Here is a 12,859-nt window from a genome sequence, read left to right on the forward strand (position 1 = left end):
CCCTTAAAGGACTTTGAGTGACCTGAAATTTTGTATTTTAATGTATTTTCAAAAATAATTTTGCAAGAGTTATCTCCCTTTGGCAAATTGTTTGGAGTCTAATATGCTCTCTATGTTTCAATTTTGGTATGGATATGTAGAGTACTTCTGGTTTTATAAGTACCTTAAAATTGCCTATGGAGATTTCTATGTTAAATTTGAAATCATGATTGTTTCAATATCTCAAAAGGTAGGCATGGAATTTTTGTGAAATTTCATATGAATACTTACTCTAGCATTGTCTCCAGATGCTAAGGTCATGAAAATGAAAATCCCTAAAATAGAAAGGATTTTAGGGGTCAGTAGAGAAAACAGCTTTTTCTCTGTAACATTTTTAATTCTCAACCAATATTCAAAATAATTTTGACACTACATGAAGTATAAAGAGTACATTTTAAAAATAATGGGCCGTGGAGTCACTTTTTGACCCCTTATAGGAGCTTTAGTCGATTGAAAATCAGAACATTTTCGAATCTGTTTTATAACCACGAAAGAGTTATGTCTCTTTGAGTAGATACTGATGTGTATACAGAATTGTTATGTTTCCAATCAAATATTGATCTCAAAAGAACTTTTGCAATATTTTATTATAAGATTTTTTTAAATTGTGAAATATTGTTTTTTTTAAGATTATTTATTTTAAGGGGTCGAAAAGCCCTCCGTTTTTGTTGAACGACAAAAATAAGGTCTAGTACTCTTTGTTTTTTTTTAAACTTTTTTTGCCTGTGTGACGCACTGGTTAGAGTGTCTGTTCTTAAGTCACAGAGTAAGGAGTTGAATCAGTTGATCCTTACGCCACAGGTTTGAATCCACAGCCGGGGGTCCTTCAGACAAGACCATATAAACCATGTAACCTGAGGTTCTTTGTTGCATTAGGTGTTGGCATGAAAAAGATCCCTACCTGCCCCTGAGTGCATGCCCAGTGGATGACAAATCCCATTGCACCACGCCTGTGGCTAGTGAATTTTAGGGGTGGGCAAGTGACTTATAAAATTAATAAAATCAAATATAAAAGTCATAGATTATCATTTAAAGCTAGGCAAAGGGGGCTTGCATGATCTACTCAGTATTTGTCATCCTCTTTTTATGAAATATTTATATATACAGTAGTAGTTTATGGTAAGGCAAGAAAAAATTCAAGTAGGGCAAGTGAATTTTGACAATGTACTTGCCTTCGGACAACTGCCTTATAAATCTATTCGTCAGCCCCTGGTGCTGAGTATAGGAATAAATGCTCTATAGTGATAAATATGCTCAGACATTGTGTTACATGTACTAAGAACATGAAGAAGCTCTTATTAAAATTTGATTCCCTTTTCTCAAGCAATGTTTCTGTGGGTCACCCATAACAAACCTGTGGGTTATAATTAGAAATGCGAGGCTCCCTAGGGGTGAAAAAAACATCAAATTTGACCCAGACACTTCGACCCAAATTCCCCAGCTGAAAATGTGCATTGTATAGCTCTAATGTTTCTTTACGTTCTACCGAGGTGCTATGCATAAGGTAGCTAACAGTTAATGGTTTTAAAATCTGCTGTCAGCTGCGGAGTGATCATCAGGTACATGTAATACATTTGTTCTGTCTGATGGGTTTAGAACTGTTTGATAACCACGGAAAATTTATTTACCGGTATATTATCAGAATAAACTGTGATGTTAGTGACCCTTGTTGATAAGGTCATGTGATGAAGTCATTAGCAGTGAAGGTTTTGTCTCACACTATCACTAAACATTGAGGAATAGGCCGGACCTGATCCTTCATCTGGAATCTGTCCAGCTGGCTGTCTCTTAATTAATTATTCTGTAACAATTAATTTGAATCATTTCTATGAATTCCAAATGATATCTTTTTTATGCCCTGCCATGAATATGGCCAGGGCATATAGTGTTTGTCATGTCCATCTTCCGGCCTTCTGTCCTTTTTGTCTGTCCTTCCATCACTCTTTGCCCTTAGCTCAGTTCAAAGCTAAGTTTCAAAGAAACTATTCATTGACAAGATATTTTTATCAAACTTTAATGCTGAGAGATATTGATGAGAGCTATGCAGCTGTATCAACATTTTTTACCTTGACCTTTCCTTTGACCTTGACCTTACTTTTCTTAATTTATTGTTTAGCTCAATTTTAAAGATTCCATTCAAGATAGCATGAGATAGTGTGATCAAATTTCATGTTGATACATACTGATGTAAGTTATTCAAATGCATCAACATTTTTTACCTTGACCTTTCCTATGACCTTAATCCTCTTTTACTCAAATTAGTCTTTATCTCAGTTTTAAAGATACCATTTAAGAAAGTGTGATTAAACTTCATATATTGATACATACTAATGTAAGTTATTCAACTGCATCAACATTTTTTACCTTGACCTTGGTCAAGTTGTTAATACATTCTTTAAAAACCTTCTTCTCAAGAATAACAAAGCCTTAATTGATTATATTTATATGGAAGCATCCTCAGGTTGTGTAGATTCAAGTTTGTTCAAATCATGACCCCCTGGGGTAGGGCGGGGCCACAATGGCCGACCAAAGTTTTACATAGAAATATATAGGAAAATTCTGTAAAAATCATCTTTTCTAGAATAACAAAGCCATAATCGATCATATTTATATGGAAGCATCCTCAGGTTGTGTAGATTTAAGTTTGTTCAAATCATGACCCCTGGGGGTAAGGCTGGGCCACAATGGCCGACCAAAGTTTTACATAGAAATATATAGGAAAATTCTGTATAAATCATCTTTTCAAGAATAACAAAGCCATAATTGATCATTTTAATATGGAAGCATCCTCAGGTTGTGTAGATTTAAGTTTGTTCAAATCATGACCCCCGGGGGTAGGGCCGGGCCACAATGGCCGACCAAAGTTTTACATAGAAATATATAGGAAAATTCCTTAGAAATCTTCTTCTCAAGAATAACAAAGCCATGATTGATCATTTTAATATGGAAGCATCCTCAGATTGTGTAGATTCAAATTTGTTCAAATCATGACCCCCTGGGGTAGGGCGGGGCCACAATGGCTGATCAAAGTTTTACATAGAAATATATAGGAAAATTCTGTAAAAACATCTTCTCAAGAATAGCAAAGCCATGATTGGTCATGGGACTACTTTTGGATTTAAACTTTTCAATAATAAACCAATTTCTACTTTTTCCTAGCCACAGTGCTCAGGTGAGCGTTGTGGCCCATGGGCCTCTTGTTTTAGATTTCAATTTAAAGAAATGCAGACTTGTTTACTCTTACGATTTGCCGTATTTTGTATGGATTTAGAGTCTAAAATACGTCTCACGTTTTGCCATTATGAAAATATGGAAATTGGAAATACATTCGCTTGGAATTTGGCAGTTTATTATGATCTGTCTTAGTTTCACACTTTTTATCACTACAAAAAAAAAAAGAAAGATTTCAGACACATAAGTGATGTCAGGTTGCCAAAATGCTGTGGTATTATCAAATGACAAATACCATGTTGTTAAACCATGTTTTTGTAATCAGAAAAGCATTTGTTCTCTATTAATATACGTAAAATTGATGGAAGAAGAATCTTCTTCTCCAGAACCACTGGGCCAGGAAAGATGAAACTCATATGGAAGCATCCTTAGGTTGTGTAGATTCAAATTTGTTCAAATCATGACCCCCGGGGGTAGGATGGGGCCACAATGGCTGATCAAAGTTTTACTTAGGAATATATAGGAAAAAGCTTTAGGAATTTTTTTTCTCCAAAACCATTGGGCAAGTAAACGTGAAGCTAACATTGAAGCATCCTCAATTAGTGTAGATTCAATTTTGTTCAAATCATGATTCGGGGGGATAAGGCGGGGCCACAATGAATGGTGCTATTTATATGGACACATTCTCAGTTAGAGTTAATTCAAGTTTGTTCATATCATGACTCCTGGGGGTAAGGTGGGGCCATGATGGGCAATCAAATCTTTACATAGAAATATATAGGAAAAATCTTTAAAACTCTTCTTTTCAAGTATGGCGAAATTATATATGTACGCTTTATTGATATAGTGTCACATTCTCAAGTAATAAAAAATGCAAATCCCCCCTCTCCAGTCTTTTCAATACTGAGCTGATTTGTGTTTTTTAATTAGCCCATATGCTAAGGTGAGTGATGTGGCTCATGGGCCTCTTGTTTCTTTTACCTAGCCATTTGCTCAGGTGAGCGATGTGGCCCCTGGGCCTCTTGTTATGTTTACTTTGGATGATAAAGTCAGATTTTTTACGTTGGATGATAAAGTCAGCAGTTCGGATTTCAGGTCCCTGGATGGCCGGCTACAAGTGTCCCACAGAAAAGGTTTACCCCACGTGATCTACTGCCGCCTGTGGCGATGGCCGGACCTCCAGAACCACCAGGAACTGCGGGCCATAGAATCCTGTGAGTGGGCCTTCCACATGAAGAGAGAGGAGGTGTGTGTCAACCCCTACCACTACACGCGGATCGAACCCCCAGGTCTGTAACCAATTGATTTCACTTTAACAGCATTACAATGTAGGCTATAGGATATAACAATAAAATTAATCTTCAATTTACATATGTACAGACCATTTTTTCTAATTATCTACCTATTACCTACCTAGTCCTTGTCATGCCCATGGGCACATACGGCAAGGACTAATTACTAGCAAAATAATTATCAATCCTTAATATATTCTAGCAAAATAATTATCAATCCTCAATCTATTCCAGTTCTGCCCCCTGTGCTAGTTCCCCGCCACACAGAGGTACCAGATAAGATGCCACAGATTGAAAATTATGCCATGACAGTTCCTGAGAATACAGAGTTTCCTTCAGGAAACAATGAGATTTTCAATCTCCCAGGTAAAAAAAAAAAAGGGTCCACATAACAGAAAGGATATTTCTAGCATGCTACTAGATGCAGTGATTGCTTGAAGAAGCAAGGGCAATGTTATACATTTATTGACTGAGTTCGAGGGCAGCATGGGTTTTGTTGGACCCTAACCCCACTCCGAATCAAAATTTGAAATTAATTTTTCTCTTTTCATGGGGCTAATCAAAGATTTACTGTAAAAGCACAAGTATTCTTGGGGGATTAAATTTTGTTTATTTTGTTGTTTACAATTATCAACTAAATGAAATCCCACATGAAATTATATATGTCATTGACTATATATTGAATAGGATTACATTCAAAACAACGAAATTAAATGCCAACAAAACTAGTTTTGATGACAAATCAACGTAATTTTATCCCAATGAAAAATATACAGTATTCAGTTGTCATTTTTCCCTGATAGTGTCAGACCACCCCCCACCCCCCTTTTCAAAATCTATCTTATGCAAAACAGATTATATGTTAACCAGCTTCTCTCATTCCATTTGGCTAGGACTGCATGCTTAATGATTTTGTATCATTTAGTCCTTAATTCATATAAAACATTTATAGTGACTGCTTATTTGACGTTGGAGCAATGATTTAGTCACCTTTGAAGTGCAATATTCGCCTCGCCCTTTGGGATCGGTAGACAAAATACTCTGCAGGTGGCAAAATCATTGTATTGACTTTAAAAAAAGCAATAATTGTACAATATAGGTTTTTGAATTTGAAGAAAGATGTTGCCTTGGTTAGTAAAAATGGCAATTTCTGTAAAATGCTTTCAAAATGCTATTTTTATACAGTTTTAGCCTGAGTGATATCAATTTTACTTTTTATTTATATGCAAGTGCTACTTTTCTCCTCTATTATTTTATATACAAAACTAGAGCTACAGTCTAATCAGAGACTTCTGGTTAAAAATCCCCACTCCTATGACTTTTATAATGAAAACTGTTTGCTTGATTATAATAAGCACATTTACTGTAGACGTACTATTTTCCACGGGGTCATAATTCCGCGGAATCTCAATTTCTGTTTAATCTGTATGTAGAAAATTACGCCGATTTTTTAGACTGTCACTAAATGCCTTACATTTACATTAAGTATGCTTGGACAAATTTCCGCGGAAAAATTATGACCGCGTACATAGCGTAAATTAATACCACGCAGAAAAAGGTACTTCTACAGTATATCAAAAAGAGAAAGTTATGTCCAATGCTTTCAGGGTTTGAAGCATCTTCTTTCCTTCCCTGTATAATAGGGGGGGGGATGAATGGTTTAAGTTTACTATTAAAATTCTGATGTCAAGTGGATCCAAATTTTCTTGCTGTAGATGGAACTAACTTGGTCTGTTAAAATCTGAATGTCAGGGCCAAATTGGGCCTCTTATTATATGAAATAGCTGAATGTAGTTCGTTTTGGAAATAGTTGTGTAAATTACTGAATAATAACTCAATGATTAGACCTGCAGGAAGCAGTAAGGTCGAGCCGAGCTGAAACAAGACATATAAGAATAAAACTTAAATCGCTCTTCTTTTATGCTAATTGAATTAAATTAGCAGTTTTTGAATATCATTTATTTAGTAAAAAAAAGTTTTATAAAATTTTACTAATATAAACTTGAACTCCATGGTTAGGCTATATAAATTTAATTCTCTGGTTCTCAGGCCAATTTTCTCCAAAACAGATGGTGGAGGGAGGCATGTTATTTATCATTTTATTGGCAATAAACTAAAGTAGATGAGGGAGGTGTTTTTTTAGCCGGGCTTATTGCTCAAAGAGCAATTGCCGGCTTATGTGATCCTGTTCAAGGCAGGATGTTGACCCCATAGTCGCCATTTTAAAGTTACGTGCAAAAATATAGTTCTTACTCTCAACCGCTTTTGAGATAATACAAACGCTAAATAAAGTAACAAAAATAAAACGAAGTTTTATCTATATAAAATAAACATTAGTAGTAATGACTTTGAAAACTTCATAAGTCAAAGAACATAGTTCATTAGCGTAAGGATTTTTGATAATCAGTGTTACGTAGTTCTCTAAACATACGAGGTAAAGCAGGAATGGAACCAGACTGGCCTGTTTGTTTACATTCCGCTCCGGTACCAGATTAACTCTGATTCTGACAAAATCGGACCGTGGTATTAGGATTGAAAAACTCACTGTCAGTGTCTTATCATTTATATTGATAGTTTTAAAATAATTTTTTCATCAGAATATAAACATGATTCATGTAAGAAATCCATTCTACTCTGTAAATGAGCCCGGCTCTCTTTACTACTGAGTACTTTGATTTAATTTCAATTTTCGAATTTTCTTTAAAATAAAGATAATTTATTTTATTCACAGATATACTTTCCATGTCTGATCAAAAGGATTGCTTTATCCATTGCTTATCAGCATGTGAACATCGTAGGCAATGTCTTTGAATGTATTTTCAAACAAAGCAGCCAAAATCACAAGCTTTGCCTGTTATGCAAATTATCCCATCTTTCCCAATCGTTGATGCCCAGAGATACTATTCTAGCTAGACAGTGATTCCTTAAGCATACATGATATATCATATAGCAAAAACACAATTTAAATTTATTTTCCTGAGGGTTTATGACGTCTTGGTGATATAAAAAAAAACATTTTATTCCCTTAATTATTTATTAAACAACAAATGCTTCTAAAAGTATATGAATATGCCAAGAAAAATTCAGTGAGAGGAAAATAATGGGGACTTTGGGAGGGCACCTTATGACGTACGGCTGTGTGTCCTTGACCCATGTTTTTGCGAAAAATATGTGAAAACATTTATGATAAACATGACTACATGGATGTTTTGTTGTAATTAAAGTTTTTATTAGTGTTAATGAAGAAAGGATATGTCTCCAGATTGAATCAAAGACCAATATATATATTCAAAACACATACTGTTAATATCAGCTAATTTATACATTTGGTACATGGGTTGAAGGAGAGTTGAAGAAGGATTGGCAAATCATGCTCTGTACATTGTTTTCTTTCTTTCTTTGGTTTTTTTTTTTTTACATCTTTTTACATAAATGTACAGAGTACATCATACAAAACAACAATGTACATAGTTTTCGCTTAGATTACAACAGCTGCAGAAAACGATTTTGAAGAAATGAGTGAGACAAGAGTAAAAGTATCTGATTTTGAAATAAAATCTGGCTGGATGACAAGAAATCTTTATTTCTGTTTGTCGATCCTATTGCACGTAAGGTGCAGATACAGTAATAATTGTCTAAAAGGTGCGCAGCAATTAATACAATTCCAGGACATTAATTCTTGCATGCAATGCAGCATTTTATTCATAGAAATTCTTCCCCACCCCTTCATTTTGAATATTCCTTGATCCCCCCAGCTGCTTGTTTTTTGTCTACCAGGTCATTGGCTTTATTAGGTCTAATACAGTGGTAAAAAATCAAAATAAACACGCACAAAGAATGCCTAGACTTCTAGCAGACTCTCGGATCAATACAGAAGATGTGGGCCATTTATATATAGGAAGATATAGGTAGTCCACCAAGACTCTATAGATTTTTTTTGTGTCTTTCGCTATAGACAGATTTCTAGTGTGTTGCAGTGACATTGCTGCATAAAGCGGCATGTCAGGTTCTCCTAACTTGTTCACCGCGGCGGCGCACATTATTTGATATTTTGTGTGTGTTTTTTCTACGTCTTTTTAACTCGCCCAGGACCTGGTGGCAGAAAACGAGCCTGTGTCCTTTGTACACTCATTTGGCCATTATACATTGGATCGAGTCTCTTTTTTTTCTCACCCAAGTTTTCTGACTTTAAAGGATTTAAGGATTTAGAATTCCTTCCTTGAAATGTGGAGGAATCTAGTGGCTTTTTGTGGACATATATTCTTTCTGTGACACCAGTGTCTGATGTTAATGCAATACTTAGAGGATCAAAAAGGAACAATTTTTAACCCATGTATCCTTTTGTGAAACATCTACATGTGAAAAACAAAATAATGGGAATGGATTACTTCTTTAAAAACCCTTATTATAGTACATTATAAAAATATTTAATTGGCTGACTGTATAGGTGTTATGAAAATTAGATGATATGTGTATGATTGGAAAGTCCAAAGTAATCCCTCTAGCAAGATAGAGCTGATAATTATGAGGTTTAATAGCTGTGAAGATTTTCTCACGTATTTCTAAAAATTAATTTAATAAGTATTTTTATTTCTCTGGAAAGAATAACAGTTAATTGATATTATCTGATGATAAAATGTTTAGATTTCAAAAGTTCAAAAGCTATGCTAAACTAATTTGATCCAAGTCCAGGATATTTAATAAACATATCATTTTTCAGGGCTCTCGCACCACTTTTTGGTATAATGAGACTTGGGTAATAGAAATAAAAATTGGTGACCTTTTTCAGAATTTGGGAATTCCTTGCACATTGAAATTCAGGTATAAATTAAGTTTCTGGTGTTTGTTGTTTTTGATTTTAAAAGTTTTTTTTTTTTTTTTTGCTGTACAGAGTAGTTATAATAAGTTAAAATGAGTTAAATTTATTAAATAATTCAACTAATAAGTTTTAGGAGAAAGGGAGGGGGGGGTCAGTTGGAAAAATTGGTATACTTAATTTTAAAAAGTACCTATTTAGCTCACCTGAGCTGAATGCTAGAGTGGGTTTTCTGATCACCCATTGCACTTCATCTGTCTGTCCATCCATCTTTACAGTTTCCAAATTTCCAACTTCTTCTGGGCCTTTAGCAAAAAAAAGTACAACATATTCTTGGGTGAAAGGGAGTTTAAAATTTTTTAATGAAGGGTCAAGCCCCTTCAAGGGTATGTAATCCTCCCATAGTCATGAAAATTTTTTATCTCCTCAAAAACCACTGGTCAAGAAAAAAAAATTAATTTTATGCTAAAGTAAAGATTTTGATTGTTCAAATGTCTCCCTGGGGTAGGGTGGGGCCACAATAAGGAATCAAATTTTACCATTAAAATCTATAGGAAAAATCTTTAAAAATCTTATTTAGAACCACTAGCTAGTCCAGATAAAAACTTTGATGTAAGTTTTTTGGGTTGTGAAGATTCTAAGTATCTTTAAATGGATCATAATCCTTGAGCGTAGGTTGGAACCACAATAGGGAATCAAAGTTTAAAAATTGAAATTTGGACACATGTTGGAAGGAAAAATCTTTGGAGATCATTAAAAAATCTTATGCTCTAGAACCACTGGACTAGAAAAGACATATATTGATTGTACCATATTGTATCCCAGGGGTAAGGTGGGTGCAGTATGGCATTAAAGTATTATAATAGGAATATTTAATGAAGAATGACAGGCCAAAGTGACTCGGGTGAGCATTGTAGCCTGTTAGCCTTTTGTTTTAATTTTGAATGGGATGTATAGATGGCCTCAATTATAGAAGACAGAGAAACTTTTTAAATTTATTTAAATTATCATGACATTTCTAGGAAAAATTGTTTTTAACAAAAAATATTAATATTTTTAATATTCGAATACAAAATTGGGATGATAGTCAACCCTTCTTTTATGTTATGTTATATAATACTATTTTTTTTGTTTTATTGTTTTAATATAAGATATTACATTTAACCAGTTATTATAAATTTTATATTTTTTTCCACATCTTCAATCATGAACTGGTCAAATGTCAGAAGAGTTAGGAAGGCCTTTAAGGGGAAAAGCTTTTCTCTAAACCAAATCATTATTGTTCCATGGCATTAATGCAGAATGATGTTTTCTAAGAGTTCGGGAGTTAATATGTCCTTCATATATGGGATGAACCTGCCCACCAAATCTCTAGAGCCCCAGCCTCTTAGTGTCCATATCTGTAGCTCCAGTAGTGGTAAGTACAGCCACCAAATCTCTAGTGCCCCAGCCTCTCAGTGTCCATATCTGTAGCTCCAGTAGTGGTAAGTAATAACAACCACCAAATCTCTAGAGCCCCAGCCTCCTAGTGTCCATATCTGTGGCTCTAGTAGTGGTAAATACAGCCGAAAACTGAGTGGTTTGAAGTGAGTGGTAGTGTGGAAAGAACAAGTCTTCTCGTGTGGCATTTAGAGAATGGAAAGTGATGGAGTAGGTGGGAGATTTTAAGTATCCCTGAGTGGTATGGAGTAGTTGGGAGATTCAAGTTTTCCTGAGTGATATGGAGTAGTTTGGATATGTAAGTATTCCTAAGTGGTATAGAGTAGGTGGGAGATTTACGTATTTCTGAGTGGTATGGAGTTTGTGGGATATGTAAGTATTTCTAAGTGGTATGGAGTAGGTGGGAGATTTACGTATTTCTGAGTGGTATGGAGTATGTGGGATATGTAAGTATTTCTGAGTGGTATGGAGTAGGTGGGAGATTTAAGAATTACTGAGTGGTATAGAGTAGGTGGGAGATTTAAGTATCCTGAGTGGTATGGAGTAGATGGGATATGTAAGTATTCCTAAGCGGTATTGAGTAGGTGGGAGATTTAAGAATTCCTGAGTGATATGGAGTTGCTGCGAGATGTACATATTTCTGAGTGGTATGGAGTGGATGGGATATGTACATATTCCTGAGTGGTATGGATTAGGTGGGAGATTTAAGAATTCCTGAGTGGTATGGAGTAGGTGGGAGTTTAACATATTTCTGAGTTTTATGGAGTAGATGGGATATGTAAGTATTTCTGAGTGGTATGGAGTAGATAGGAGATGCACATTCTGAGTGGTATTGAGAAGTTATAAAAAAAAAATTTAAAGACGGTACTTGTATTCATAGTTAGAAAGTAAAAGTGTTTTATACTTGTATCAAAAAAATAAAAAAGGGAAGTTTCAAAGATTGACACATGCATTCATAGGAGTTGCATGTGGTTAAATTTGTATTGAGTATTAGGTGGAAAGGGCAAGTCTCAGAATGATACTGAGAAAGTGGGAGATGCAAATATTTCAGAATAGTATTGATTCTGAAAAGTACAAGAGTTTCAGATTTGTTTAGAGTAGATTGGAGGTTAAAGATTTTTTTTTTTACTTGGTAACAAATAAGTGGGAGAAGCAAGGGTTTAGAGTGGTGATAGTGAGCAGGTGAGAGATTTGAGCACTATATGTTAAGTGACTGAGTAGCTAGGTGTAAGAGGCAAGTGGTTAAAAGGCTTGAGTGGCATGGACTAGGAGGGTCAATGCAAATGGCTTGGAGTGGTTAAAAGGAGATAAGAGATTCAAGTGGTTACAGTGGTTTTGAGTAGGTGGTAGCTTGATGGAAGTAGTATAGAGTGTATGTGAGTATGTGATTTAGAACAATAGATATTTAAGAGTGGTATTGAGTAGGTCTGAAGGGCACATATTTCTTAAGTATATTTGAAAAGTACTGAGAAAAGACTTTTAGAATGAGGATTGCACCAGTAAGGAATAACAATAGTAAATTTTAAGGTATTCATCTGGAAGGTAAGAAGGGCAATTGTTCCTCTAAGGTATGGAGGAAGCCAAACATTTTAGACTGCCAAAATTTTGTGGTGTGCATTCTTTAGAAACTGAAAAAATTTTATGAAATACTGTAGACGTACCAATTTTCCACAGGGTCATAATTCTGCAGAATCACTATTTCTGTTTAATCCGCTGGTAGAAAATCACTGTAATCCTTACAAGTATTTTGAGTACGATGGGACAAATTTCCACGCACAATTGGTGACAGCGTCAATTAATACCACGCGGAAAAATGTATTTCTAAGTAGACTTGTTTTGTGCTCAAATTATATTGCAGATCAGCCTTAGTTCTTTTCTTCCTTCACTGCATTGGTATACTTTTTTGGGTCACCTGAGTAAACTCAGGTGACCTAATTGCTATCCGTTTTCATCCATCGTCGTGCGTCGTCTGTCGTTTGAACATTTTCAGCTTCTTCTCTGAAACTGCTGAATCAGTTTCAATCAATTTTGGCATATTGCATCTATGGGTGAAGGGGAAGAAAAATTTTAAATTTCATAGTCCCTGCCCCCTGGGACCTGG

At 35.1% G+C, this 12,859-nt stretch overlaps 1 protein-coding gene across 2 annotated transcripts in view; it reads left to right on the forward strand.

The window, feature by feature from the left end:
- Positions 1-12,859, forward strand: part of LOC134246973 (mothers against decapentaplegic homolog 3-like) — a 37,690-nt gene that overhangs the window by 5,843 nt on the left and 18,988 nt on the right. Inside the window, exons 2-3 of one of the 2 annotated variants that reach the window (XM_062729321.1) lie at positions 4,294-4,499; positions 4,737-4,868. In XM_062729321.1, coding sequence (XP_062585305.1) covers positions 4,294-4,499; positions 4,737-4,868 — 338 coding nt within the window. The remainder of the gene's footprint in view (positions 1-4,293; positions 4,500-4,736; positions 4,869-12,859) is intronic. The other variant, XM_062729322.1, reaches the window with a different exon arrangement.

The sequence above is a fragment of the Saccostrea cucullata genome, unplaced genomic scaffold (assembly GCF_032062105.1).
Source record: "Saccostrea cucullata isolate Sc308-1 unplaced genomic scaffold, CSIRO_AGI_Scuc_v1 ctg20, whole genome shotgun sequence".
Lineage (NCBI taxonomy): Eukaryota > Metazoa > Mollusca > Bivalvia > Ostreida > Ostreidae > Saccostrea > Saccostrea cuccullata.